This window comes from Neovison vison, chromosome 11, assembly GCF_020171115.1.
Source record: "Neovison vison isolate M4711 chromosome 11, ASM_NN_V1, whole genome shotgun sequence".
Taxonomy (NCBI): Eukaryota; Metazoa; Chordata; class Mammalia; order Carnivora; family Mustelidae; genus Neogale; species Neogale vison.
In genome coordinates this window covers 7,071,749-7,086,204 of record NC_058101.1, presented here as the reverse complement: position 1 = coordinate 7,086,204, position 14,456 = coordinate 7,071,749, and the positions used below count along the sequence as shown (strand labels likewise).

Here is a 14,456-nt window from a genome sequence, read left to right as displayed (position 1 = left end):
GAGACTCAGGGCATTTGCTCAGAGTGACACCTGGTGGCATGAAAAGCACGATTTACTGAGGTGCAGAAGCCCCTTTTAAGTTTTTAGACATGTATTTTTATTGTATTTTTTTCAATTCCGAAACTGTCCCAGGAGGATTAGAAAACCTCAGAGGACACTGAGTGATAGCATAGCATCCTTGGCGGTAAGAGTGCTCGCAGGATGTTGCTCACGATGTTCCTGGGACACTGCACCGGTGAGATCCCCGGACCCACCGCTGGAGCGGGACAGGGAACGTGACTGCAGAGTATTCTCTTCAGTGCTGCGGGGGGGTTCTGTAGGTGGAGGGGGTGCGCAGAACCTGTCTGTCCTGTCCCTCATTGACAGACTACCGGGTAGATGGGAGGTTTGCTGTGTGTCTCCGTTACAAGCGATGCTGCCCTGTGAGTCTCTGGTGCAGGGTCTGTAGGACCAAGTGTTTCTGGAGGTCGTCATCTACAAGTGGGATGACAAATCCAGGAGAAAGAGCATTTCTTCACAAGGGCACACCTTCCCCAACAATGTTGGAAGGTGCCTGTTAGGGTCCGTAATCAAAGGAGTGAGGCTGATACAAAGCGAAGGTCAAGCAAAGCTTCATTTCACGCCAAGCATTGGGAATCAAACTGACGGGTGGGGGCCGTCTGTTACAAAGAGAGGACCCCTCCCAGCCTCACAGACTAACTTTTATAGAGGTGGTTGAGCCTGGCTATACACAGGTGGCCAATGAGATTGCAATACACAGAGAAAACTGCACAGTCATGCTAGGTTACACCTGGGTGGCCAATTGAATTTCAGTTTACCCTAGTAGATATATGCGTGCCCCACTGATTGGGTGTCTCCACTTGGCCTGACCCGCCCTTGTATCTGGGCTTTGCAAGTAGTTCCTCTGGTAGGGATGGAGTCAATCTAAATTCATTGCATAAAGGCAAAATGACTCCCTCAGGCTAAGCAGGCCCTTACACTGCCTGTGTCCCTGTCCTCACCATACCACCAGATCATCACCTAAGTAAAAATCTTTGTGTAGCTGTTTTTGAATCTTTGTGTGTTTTTTTTTTGTTGTTGTTGTTGTTGTTTTTTTTAAGGAATTTTTGTTGCCATGACTAGGTTGACTTCACTGGATCCTTTTCCTTTTTTTTCTGACCATGAGTCTTCCAGAGATACTTCATGCTGAATTTGTAAGCTGGTGGTGGATTCCAGTTCAGAAACAAGGATATTTTTGGCCTTTATTAATGTTCACTAACTCAGATGATATTTATGGAGGGCTTAGTTCGTGCCTGGCGGGTTGCCAGCAACATCCGGCGAATAGGATATGACACCTGCCCTGTGCTTCTAAGGAGGTAGTGGAGGCTGGACAGAAGCCAGTCACTGCTGCGACGGTGTGATTCCGGCTCCACCGGAAGGAACCCAAGGTGAGCAACTGAGGAGGGGACGGATCACTGGAAGGCTTCACAGAGGAGAACGCATTTGAGCGGGGTCTTGAAGAATGAGGCTGGGCCAAATGAGGCTGAGCACAGCAGGGGGAGGAGAGGGAGAAGCAGACACCCCCCTGAACAGGGAGCCTGATGCAGGGCTCAGTCCCAGGACCCTGGGATCGTGACCTGAACCGAAGGCAGATGCTTAACCGACTGAGCCACTCAGGTGCGCCTCCCTCCCCAAGTATGAACACTTTTTTAAAAGAAAACATAACCTCAATATTGTAATTGAAGAACCAATATCATTTCCCATATATAAGATACCAGAAAAATAAATTTAATGAAAAAGAAAGAAAGAAAAAAAAAAAACCCAAGTGAGTACACTTGAACTATTTAAAATTAAGATAAAAAGAAATATATTAATGACTCTAATCTGTTTGCAAAAAGAAATGCATGCCTAAAATTATCTTCTTTTGGGGAGAAAAAATAAAATGGTTTATAATCAGTTAGTAATAAGTAGTTTCAGCTCTGTAACATTTGGTTTAAGACTAAGGTGAGGGTTATGTCAAGATAATTCTGCTTCTGTTTTTATGTTAATTTGCCCCCAGAATCTCAACACACCTATGTGGGTATTTAGGGCTACTCTCTGCCCCCAAAAGAGCTGATCTCCGGGAGTCAGACAGGTGACCTCCCAGATCCCATAGCTAAAAACTGAAGTCCAAACCTTCTGACTCCAGATCTTCATACTCGCCTGATGTTGGACACCAGAGAGAACTTCTTAACACGTACATCTCTCTCCAAATGGAGCTGGGCAGCCTCTAAGCACAGTGACCTCCTCCCTGGAGCGTCCCAGCAGACACCTGCCAGGAAGTGGTTTTCAGACTGTACTTAGTATCTAAAGTCCCTTACAATTCATAAGACTCTCTGAGTCTGTAACTGGGAAATATTTCAAAACAATAACCTTGAGATTGAGAATTTTATGCCTTTGTTTTAAAATGAAAATACAGGGGCACCTGGGTGGCTCAGTTGGTTTAGTGTCTGACTTTGGCTCGGGTTGTGATCTCAGGGTCCTGGGATCGGGCCCCACTTTGGGCTCACTGGTTGGTAGAGTGTCTGCTTCTCTCTCTGCCCCTGCCCCTGTTTGTACTCTCTCTGTCTCTCTCTCAAATAAATAAATTTTTTAAAAATTAATTAATTAATTAAAATACTTAATTAAATTAAATTAATTAAAATAATTAATTAAAGGGCCACCTGGGTGGCTCAGTGGGTTAAGTCACTGCCTTTGGCTAGGGTCATGATCCCAGAGTCCTGGGATCGAGTCCCACATGGGCTTCTTGCTCGGCAGGGAGCCTGCTTCTCTCTCTGCCTCTGCCAGCCTCTCTGCCTGCTTGTGTGCTCTCTCTCTCTCTCTCCCTCTCCCTGACAAATAAATAAATGAAATATTTAAAAAATAATAATAATAAATAATTAATTAAAATAATTTTAATTAATTAAAATAAAGAAGTTTTGAGTTCTACAGAAATAAATGCTCATATTTAAAGATTGTTAAAGATTTATGGACCATTAATTATACTTGCATGTGTATTCTATGTCCGGGGACAGGAATAATTGTTTAATAGACAACAAAGCCCCAAAATACTTACAAATTGAAGACATGTCAAAAATCTCAAAACAGAAAAAGAATATTAGTATATCTTTAGAAAACAATGTTTTGGGTAAGTGTGAGCACTTCCTAAAATTATCCTTCCATTTTGATTAACATGGCTAAATTTTAATTCCCTGAATTGTCAATGTTTTGGGTTATTTATGCAACTATCCCGAAACTTAGTGGCTTAGGACACCAATAACCATTTATTATAGTTCATGATTCTGTTGGTCAACGGGGCTCGGCTGGGTGATTCTTCTGCTCCATGTGTTCTCAGCTTGGGCTGCTACTGGCTGGGTTGGAACATCCAGCAAACCTAACTTTGTTCAGTTTTAGGTGTGTTCCTTGTGGTCTTTGGTTGTATGGTGTTGCCTGCATGACGTTTATGGTTATGGCTTAAATTACTTATTTCTACTAATGTTTAAGAACTATTTGTCTATATTTGTCTATATATGTCAATATTTGTCTATAAACTGTATTTGTCAAATTCTGGTGTAGTATCGGAGAAGATTGGTTACACACAATGATCTGAAAAGGTTATTAAAATACTCTATTCTTTTTCAATTACATATCTATGTGAGGCTGGATTTCCTTCATATACTTGAGCCAACAAACTGCATCACAGCAGGTTGCCTATGGAAGCAGATACAGTAATCCAGCTGTCTTCCAATAAACCAGACATCAAAACTATGCCACTCTTCTATTTTTCTGCTCTGTGATATATAGTTGATTTTCTTTAATATATGTTATTTATTATCAATTTCTTGATTGTGACAATTCCCTGTAGTGAAGTGAGATGGGGGAGGGTGATGGGAACACGGGATCTCTCTGCATTATTTAACTCCTTACAGTCTATAATTATTTAAAAATAAAAAGTTTAAAAATATGTAATTTATGTTAACATTTAATAGACATTTTGTTCTTTCTAAACAATAAGTATCTTAACTATTTCTCAGTTTCAATTTTTAATACAGTCAACGTTGACAGATATAACCCATATAAGAAAAAGCTCTTTGGGATCCCCAGTAATTTTTAACAGTGTAAAAGGATCCTGTGATCAAAAACTTTGAGAATCGCAGTGACATAGATAATGGACAAAGTGGGGAGAGTGAGAAATACTATAGCTTAGACTAGGGAGGTAGCAATGGAGGAGTAAGGAGAGGTTCCTTACATCCTGGGTGTTTTGAAGGTAGAGTCCACAAGATTTGCAGATGGATTGGATGTGGGAAATGAAAAAGAAGTTTTTTGGGTTTTGTGTGTTTTTTGGTTTGTTTTGCACAAGGAAAATGGTAAAATGATATTGACATGTAATCAGATCACAAGAGAACAGATTTTTGGGGAGAACACAGGAGCTTATTTTGTAAACATTAAGTTTTGAATGTCCATTACAACTCCAAGTGAGGGGGTGCCTGGGTGGCACAATGGGTTAAAGACTCTGCCTTCAGCTCCGGTCATGATCCCGGGGTCCTGGGATCAAGCCCTGCATTGGGTTCTCTGCTCAGCAGGGAGCCTGCATCCCTTCCTCTCTCTGCCTGCCTCTCTGCCTACTTGTGATCTGTCTGTCAAATAAATAATATCTTAAAAAAAAAAAAAACCTCCAAGTGAAGTATATGTGTTTCATCTCTCTCCGACAGTCTGTTAATACTACTTGGGGGTATTTGACACTTTCCTCATGTTAAATCTAAGTTGTTAGGTTTCTGAATTGGCCTCTCCTATTTACAGTGAAACCAGAGCAACTAGCGCTGAAAGTCTTACCAGTTCATCACCTGGCACTGCTGCAGGGTAACCCAGTTAGCTCAGCAGGACTAAAGCGGGGCCGCTCGTCAGAAACACCTGGGGAGCATTTAAAACATCCCGCTAGCATGGCCTCTCACTGGAGATTTTGATTTAGTCTGTCTGGAGTGGGGCCACTGGCAGCCCATGTTTTAAAAGCTCCCCAGATGATTTTAATTAGCATTTAAGGCCACATCACTGGATTAGAGGTACGGTTTTGCTATTTCTTCCTCGCACAATTTAAAATTCCTTTTAAATTAAAACTCCCTTGGGGCGTGTGGGTGGCTCAGTCGTTAAGCCTCTGCCTTTGGCTCAGGTCATGCACGATTCCATGGTCCTGGGATCGAGCTCCGCATCGGGCTCCCTGCTCAGTGGAGAGCCTGCTTCTCTTTCTCCCTCTGCCTGCCACTCTGCTTACTTGTACTCTATCTCTCTGTCAAACAAATAAAAATCTTAAAAACAAACAAACAAAAAAACTCCCTTGAAACAACTCCCTATTAATTGGCTATGCTAACCAAGAAAGGATATCTTTTCTGAGTCTTGAATGTGTGTGTAGGACTTGCCCACTGGGAACACACAGCCAGAAGGGTGTAAGACAGCAAAGACTGAGCGCCCCTGAAGAAGGCACCAGAGTAACTTCTTTGCAGAAAATGGGTTAGAACGAGCAGAACAGCCAGATAGGAATCTGTGACTGTGCTGTCTCCAGTTGAGAAAGGAACTCCGGGTTTACGGGTCAACCGACCGAGCTCCACTACAACCAATTCTGGATTGAGAAGCCGAGGACGTGTTAAACTGAGCCATCCCTTGGGAAGTGCCATGGCTTTTGCCTTGATAAGCCCCACCCTTGCCTTTGTTTGGAGAGCGGCGGTGGTCTTCGTGGGCCCTTGCCCAGATGCGAGTAGATCCCGAGAGCTCGATCTCAGTGTCGCGGAGTCATTCCTTTGTTTTATGAGCTATTCCTTTGAAGGCTCAGAATATTTGTTTACCTTTAATCACCAGGAAGTGGGAATGGCATGAAGTGACATGAAAATAACGAGCACTTTGTTGAACTGGAGCGGTTTGCATAAGATGTGTCAGACAGATAGAAGCACGAGTTCGGGGGCTCCTGGGGGGCTCAGCGGGTTAAGCGTCTGCCTTTGGCTCAGGCCATGATCCCAGGTCCTGGGATTGAGTCCCATGTCAAGCTCTGCAGGGAGCCTCCTTCTCTCCCTCTCCCTCTGCCCCTCCCCCTTGCTGGTGCTGTCTCTCTCTAAAGTAAATAAAATCTTTTAAAAAAGCATGAATCTACTAGTATACTTAATCTCTTAGTTACTAATTCAGGCAAGATGAACACATGGGTCATATGTATTCACTAAAATATCTTAACTCTTCTCTGGATTGTACTCACCAGTGGAAATGCAGAATTTTCCGGAGTAGTAGAATAAGAAAATAAAACGTTTTCCAAGAAGGAAGTTATATTCGTTTTCTATGCTGTGGAGCAGATGACCACAAACTTAGTGGCTTCGAACAACACACATTTATTATCTAACAGTCTCTGGGCCAGGAGTCTGGGCATGGCTTCACCCTCAGCTCAAGGTCGCACAGACCTGTAGTCAAGGTGTTGGCCGGGCTGCATCTCCCTCCGGAAGCTCAGTCACATCTGGAAGAATCTGCTTCCCCCCAAAATCAGGTTGTTTGCAGATGTGTTTCCTTATAGCTGTATGAGTGAAGACCCTGGCTTTGTGTAGACTCCCCTTGGAATCCATGTGTGGATCCTACAAACTTCCTTGCCCTGTGGGTTCCTTGAAGACCACATGTTGCTTCATCAAGCCAGGTAGGAGCATCTTTTGCTCCAGTCCACCAACAAACATTTTTATATCATGTAATGTGATAACAGGATCAACACCCACCACCTTTGCCATATTCTGTCATTTGAATTGGTAGACTGAGTAAAGTAGATTGCCCTCCAAATGTGGGTGGGCCTCATCCTATCCACTGTAGGGCTGGATAGAATAGAAGGCTGAATAAAAGAGAATTCCCTCTCTCTGCTTGCACATCTTTGAGCTGAGACATCTGTCTTCTGCCTTTGTATTCAGGCTCAGACTAGTACTTCAACCATCAGCCCTCCTGGTACTGGGCCTGCGGACTTGGACCAGGACCACACCACGGTCAGCTCTCCTGGGTCTCCTGCTTGCTGACTGCGCGTCTTGGGATTTCTCAGCCTCCACAATCGCGTGAGCCAATTCCTTACAAGAAATCTTACAGACTGATATGATACTCTGTGACCAAGTGATCTATCTCTGGGATTTTTATCTTAAGAAAATGTAAAATTCCAAAGACTTTTGTAAAATGAGCTATATGCACAAAGTTATTAACCACAATGTTATGGATAATAATGAAAAACTAAAAACAAGGTACATGTTTCACAACTAGAGAATGGCTGAACAGATTACAGTGTGCCTGTTTGAAAGATAATCATGTAGCCATTAAACTAATAATCACAAGGACTATGTAGCAACACAGGAAAGTATTTACAAGTAGATGTGAGTTTATTTTTTTAAAAAAGAACATTAAATTATATAAAAACTATAGTATAACAAGAAAAAGTAAGTAATGAAAAGAATCCACGTTTGGGTCATGGGACTGCAAAATTTCTCATAACTTTCCTTTATGATTAAGATATTTTCAAAATAATAATTAAAAGGCATAAAAATGAAAACAATGAGGGGATTGAATCATCAGTGGTTCTTAACTGGGGTAGACTTGAGAATTTAAAATATTTATACCTGGGTCTTACCCTGTGAAACTTTTGAGCTAGGGATAGGGTAGCTACATATTTAAATACACACACACACACACACACACACACGCAGAGAGCTGATTCTGATGCACACTGGTAGGCAATTTCTCAGAGTAAAATTCCACAAATCTCTGGAAAGTAAGGGAGCTATTGCAGGGACAAGCTCAGTCTTGGTTTTGAGGCACCACGGGAGATGGACACAGGCTGCTCTTACTGTGTGCTTGGCTTGCTGCCATCCCCGTCCTCAGTGTCTGTGGTCTGGGGGCAGTCTGAGGCATCGCCCTCTGGGCAGGATTGCTCCACAAGGCGGAAGGCCTCGAGGAACTCATTGATGTCGATGTGGCCATCCTTGTTGAAGTCAATGCTCCGGGCAAGGTCACAGATGCAGTCATCTGTGATGTCAATGTTCATATGAGAGCTGAACAGCTTCCAAGTCTGCCTGAACTCGTCCAGTGAGATGAACCCTTACCAGAGAGAGGAATTAGGTCAGTGAGTCAGTCTAGTTTTCATGTCCATTTGCTCTGACATTCTTGCAGGGACACCTGCTCTCTACCGTTGAACAGACAAAGATGGCCAAGGCCTTGCATCTTGTTTAAACTACCAATGGGGTGGCACAAAACCAATGGTTCACCAGAAATTCTCAACTGGGAGCATTTTTGCTTCCCTTCCTCTGGGGACATTTGCCAAGGTTTAGAAACGTTTTTGATTGTCATGACCGTGGTGGGTGTTACTGGAATTTAATGGGTAAATGCCAGAAATGCTGCTACATACCCTGCAGTACACAGGATGGACCCCCCAAAAAACAAATATTCAGGCCAACATGTCAAAAGCGCCCCTGCTGGGAAACCAGGCATTAAGTCATCCCAAACAAATACTTTATTTTGCTTATAAAAAGCCTCTGGACCCATACATCTATGGTCAATTGATTTTTTTTACAAGAGTTCCAAGACTATTCAAAGGGGAAAGAATTGTTTTTCAACAGATGGTAATGGACAACTAGACATCCTCATGTAAAAGAATGAAGCTATCCCCCTACCTTGCACTACCAACAAAAATTGACTCAAAATGAATCAAAGGCCTGATTGGAAGAGCTAAAAGTATAAAACTCTTGGAAAAAAACATAGATGTAAATCTTTGCTATCTTGGATTGTGTCATGGGTTTCTTAGATATGACACCAAAAGCACAACAACAAAAAAAGATAAATTGGACTTTTTTTTAATTAAAAAATGTTGTGCATCAAAGGAAACTACCAAGAAAGTGAAAAGACAATCTATATAGTTGGAGAAAACACTTGCAAATCATATATCTAATCATGGCATAGTATCAAGAATATATAAAGAACTCTCATAAATCAACAACAGAAAGATGGATAACTCAATTAAAAGATAGGCAAGGGATTCGAATTGACATTTCTCCAGAGAATATATAAACATTTACAATAAACACATGAAAAGATGCTCAATATCATCGGTTATTACGGAAATGCAAATCAAAGCCTTGAGATACTGTACACCCAGCAGGATGGCTTTGACGGGGGTGGGCAGGGGTAGGAAGTGTTGGTGAGGACAGGAGGATAAGGAGAAACTGGAACCGTCAGACCTTGTTAATAGGATTATAAATGAGTATAGCCACTGTAGAAAATAGTCTGGCAGCTCCTCAAAAAGTAAAACAGAGTTTTATGCTATGATTCAGCAATTGCACTCCTAGGAATACATCCAAGAGAATAAAAAAACATATGCTCACATAAAAAGTTGTACACAAATATTCACAGAGTCATCATAACAGCCAAAAAGTGGAGACCATCTAAATATCTACCACCTGAGGAGTGGATAAACAAAATATGGTATAGATATTTTATATCCATAGGACGAAATTATTAGCCAGCTCTAAAGAGGAATAAAGAACTCATACATGCTGCGACATGGAAGAGCTGTGAAAACCTTACGCAAAGTAGAAGTCAGACACTAAAGGCCATAATATTGTAGGATTCCATTTATATGAAATGTCCATAGTAGGCAAATCTTTAGAGACAGAAAGCAGATTAATGGCTTCCAGGGGCTGATGGAGAAGGGACAGGGACGGAGAGTGACCGCTAACGGGTCTGGGTTTCTTTTTAGGGTGATGGAATGTTCTATAATTAGATAGTGGTGATGTTTACACAACCTTGTGAATATCCTAAGAACCAGTGAACTGAACATTTTAAGTGGATAAATTATATGGTATGTGAATTATACCTAAAAGTAGGTGAGGAGAGTGTAGTAACATTGAAAAAGGTCTTTGGACCAGTAGGGGAACAGAAGGAGGGATACCAGACCTCCCTATACATTTTTTAGAAAAGATTTTATTTATTTATTTGACAGAGAGAGATCACAAGTAGGCAGAGAGGCAGGCAGAAAGAGAGAGAGAGGAAGGGAAGCAGGCTCCCCACTGAGCAGGGAGCCTGATGCTGGACTCCATCCCAGGACCCTGAGATCATGACCTGAGCCGAAGGTAGAGGCTTTAACCCACTGAGCCACCCAGGGGCCCTTCCCTGTACATTTTTTGCTAAGATCCTGTGAATCTGTAGTTATTCCAAATAAGAAGTTTAAAAAAGAATACTTCGGGATGAGATTGTAAAAGCCTTTCTACTCTAGGCACTCCCCAGTACTTTATGGCTGTCTTTGATAGGACGATAAGGGACAGCACACCTTCTAATCATGGTTTTTCCTATGAGAAGTTCTCATCCCTTTTGTCTTCATTCTTCTCTGCCTGACCTCTCTTCTACATGGATTGCGCCTAGTGCCAAAATACTTTTCTAGTTTCTGCTATTTATTTACAAGCATAACTGTTATTTACTTTGCTCCCAAAGTGCTTGAGTAGAGAGCTAAATGACCAGGAAGGAGACGGAAAAGGAGGTCAAGTACCTACTACACATCAGAAGTGACAGGCTAACAAGTGTCTTTACCTGAATGGTCACTGTCTATGATCCTAAAGATGGTCTCCAGGTTGGATCGGTTCCGATACAGTGTTTCCAGCAAACTTGACTGGATGTTCTACAAAAGAAAATATACGTTCTTTCTAGATCTTATGTTCAGGCTCGTCCTCATATATAATTAACACACAGTCAACCCTGACAATAAGATAGGGTTGAAACAGCCTGAAGAGATTTTATCCCTAAGCCCTTCAGCCTACCAAATAACCTAAGGGGTTAAGAAGTAGGTATCGCCCATGATGGAAAGGTTCTAAAATTGACTCTGGTAATGGTTGCAAATATCTGTGACTATATGACAAACCACTGAATTGTAGTTTGAACGGATGAATTGTATGGTATGTGAATTAAATTGAAATAAAGCCATTTTAAAAAGTACCTAGCCCAAGGCCTTACATTCAATAAGTATTTATTGAATAAAGCCTTTTTCTTTTTCTCTTTCTCTCTTTCTTTCTTTCTTTTTCTTTCTTTTTTTTTTTTTAAGTGAGGGAAGCAGGACGGTGCCGGGAAGTCCGACAGGCCTGGGATTGGGTCGCAGTTCTACAGTCTAGCAGCTCGGTGAGCAGCGTCCTTGTAGGTAAAATGGTGCTGATAAGACCATCCTCGGGAGGTGGGTATTTTGAGGATAAACTGAGGCAACATATGTAAGTCACTTAACACAAAACCTGACATCCAGAAGCTCAACAAGGAGTTCCCTTTTCTCATCCATCTTCTTTTCTGGGTTCTCCGTACTTGCTGCCGCTTCAGAGTTCCCCACAGGGAGCTTCGTGGCCCACAATATGGCGGCGCGCAGCGTCGTCCCACCATTACCTCACGGCTCCGTTGTTCCTTGGCCAAGTCCTTCAGCCAGGACTTGTACTCCAGCGTGGAGTCGGCGGAGCTGCTCACCAGCTGTGGCCTCAGCATCCGCCAAGGCAGTCCCAGCCGCAGCACCGACTCCACGGCTTCCGCCCAGTCACTCAGGGAGATGAAACCTGCAGCAACGAGACCAGGAGCGGACTTGTCACTTCCAAGTCCGGTGTCCTGCCCCACAGTGCAGGCCTTTTTATCCTGACATACCCCCTGCTGGCTGCAGGGACAGAATTAATGGGCGCTGTCACTCTTTTTGTGGGTTAAGTAGAGTTTCCTGGAAATGGGTTGCACGAGAAAATATAGGATGCCCGATTAAATCAGCATTTATGGCCCAGATAGTGCACGGGACATAATTATATTTTAGAATTATTTGTGGTCTATCTATAATTCAAATTTAATTAGGCATCCTGTTTTTGTTTGCTAAATCTGGCACACTATTGAAAAGTCACACAACACTCCTGTAAATAATATCCTAAAACTACATACATATATGTATGTGCATATACAGCATTAGTTGTTGGTACGTATATGAGCAGATATTGCCGTGAATTTATGATTGTTATCATTATTTTCTAAAAGGGATATATATATGTGGTCAATGTATATTAGACAAATATTCTATTTAGTTGAGCAAAGACAAAATTCCTAGCTTTGATAATAGAACACAGAACATATATGCACACACTAAGCAAGAATAAGAAGCCAAATCATTGCTTTTTTGCTAATTTTTGGATATATTCTTGTAACTTCCTACACCCATTGGTTTTTGCTTAGTTCTGGCCTTGTTACCCTCCCCTTGACTCCATTTCTTTGTAACATCCCCTCTATAGTTAGCTAAATTCACATTCTTTTAAAAGTTTGGAATTTTAGGGGCACCTGGGTGGCTCAATCAGTTAAGCATCTGCCTTTGGCTCAGGTCAGGATCCCTGAGTCCAAGGATCGAGTCCTGCCTCAGGCTCCTTGCTCAGCGGGGAGTCTGCTTCTCCCTTCACCCTGGTTGTGCTCTCTCTCACATAAATAAACACAATCTTTAAAAAAATAAATAAAAGCTTGGCATTTTAAACTTTAGAAAAGATAACAAGAACATTAAGTTGAATAAAATGAAAAAAGTAGTCAAAGATGTCCTTTGGTCCTTAGTTCAACAGATAATGATGTGATAACTTCTGCTGCAAAGATTTTTTTTTTTTGCCTGTTTCCTTTTAGGAATATTTGACTTGTTTGGTCTCACCAGTTTTATCTGTGTCATGCTTCTTAAATTCACCAAGAAGATCTGAGGAATGAGCAAATAACTTTTCCCGCAGAGATCTCAGAGCGGACTCCTCTACTCTGCTAATCCTGGGACAGGGGATGAAAACAAACATTTTAAAAAGTTCACATCGAGGAAACAGTCACAGGTTTGTTTTTCTTACCACACTTCTCTCTCCCTCTTAACACCTCAACCTCCCTAGAGCTCGGTTTCGGGGACGAGAGCTCGGTTTTTGAAGGAAGAGCTCCATCTCTGATTTCTCCCCATTACTACTCCCTGCTGGGCTCAAACAGGACCTGCCACCGTCCTTCCCAGTGCAGGACAGTAGTTACAGCAAAAGTTCTGGAAAAAGACCACCTTTGTGGTAATGTTATCCTACTGTACTGCACCTCAATTTCCCCATCTTCAAAACAAGAAGGAAGGAAGGAAGGAAGGAAGGAAGGAAGGAAGGAAGGAAGGAAGGAAATTTGTACCTACCTCTTAGGATTGTGAAGATTAGAAAAGTCAATTCATACAAAGCACTTAGAAGAAAGCCCAGCACATTGAAAGTGCTTAGCAAATGGTACCTGTTATCATGCTAACATGCTTTCCTTATAATTTGTTATTATGTTATATAGACACAAGGCAAGATTTATGAATAATGAAATGACATTAATTAAGTTTTCTCATTCTTACTGGATCAAAAGCGTAATCCTGGGCACAACACTAGGCCCAAAGTAAGTATTCAATAAATACGTGTATTTGAATGAATAAAAAGATAAGAAGAGATAAAGGGAAAGAAAAAAAGAGATAAAGGTAAATATATACTTTGTCCTGCCTCATTGAGGAACCAGCCATTCTGTAAATGATGACCAGATAACCTATCTTTTGGGGGCTAACAGTGACAGACACACATGTGTGCACACACACACACAGTTTCAATCATGTTTGATGAAAATCGTCCTCGAAGTTTAAGGTGTTTAGCAGAATAATCCTTACAGGGGCGCCGGAGACCCCTAGGAGAGTGTGAACTTCTAAAACTCATCCCTAAATGTATGGGTATGTGAGTGTATTTGCTTTTTCTGGAGGGAGTTCATTGTTTCATCAAAGGGTCAAAGAAGTATCGGACTCCCTGGGGCACCTGGGTGGCTCAGTTGCTTAAGCATCTGACCCTTGGTTTCGGCTCAGGCCATGATCTCAGGCTCGTGAGACCAAGTCCCACATGGGGCTCCATACTCTGTGGGGAGTCTGCTAGAAATTCTCTTCCTCTTCCTCTGCCTCTCCCCTGTTTGGGCGCACTCTCTCTCCAATTAAAAAAAAATAATAAATCTTAACCAAAAAAAGAACTATGGAACTCCTTCTCCTCCCAAAAGTTTTAAACAACTGGTTTGACAAAGCATTCAAACCATCTCCCGTTACGCTATCATCATCCAGCGTGAGCACTCAGGGACGTAGTGTGGTGATGTTCTCAGGCCGCATCTAGATGGACGAGGCTCTCTGTTTCTACATCAGGCAGCCAACAGTGGCCGCAACTAAATGCAGAGCTCTGCGTGGATTACCTCAGTCTTCCAACACCCACTGAGGAAGGTCCTATTATTATGCCCCTTACAAAGTAACTAATGCATGGTCATGTAGCTAAAAGGGTTGGGACCAGCAACCAATCTTGACAGGTGAACTCTAGGCAGGTCAGACTATTATTGTGAGATGTGGATGTGAAGTCAGAGGAAACGGATGCCGAAAGAGTCCTCTTCTAAGAAAAACACACGGTCCTGAGGATACGGAC

At 42.2% G+C, this 14,456-nt stretch overlaps 1 protein-coding gene across 1 annotated transcript in view; it reads right to left on the bottom strand.

The window, feature by feature from the left end:
* Positions 1–7,739: 7,739 nt before the first annotated feature.
* PPEF2 (protein phosphatase with EF-hand domain 2) overlaps positions 7,740–14,456 on the bottom strand; it is a 28,566-nt gene continuing 21,849 nt past the window's right edge. The window contains exons 13-16 of the mRNA XM_044268205.1: positions 12,677–12,783; positions 11,407–11,570; positions 10,573–10,660; positions 7,740–8,091 (exon numbers count right to left, since the gene is read on the bottom strand). Of these exons, the coding sequence (XP_044124140.1) occupies positions 7,838–8,091; positions 10,573–10,660; positions 11,407–11,570; positions 12,677–12,783 (613 nt within the window). The 3' untranslated portion in view covers positions 7,740–7,837. The remainder of the gene's footprint in view (positions 8,092–10,572; positions 10,661–11,406; positions 11,571–12,676; positions 12,784–14,456) is intronic.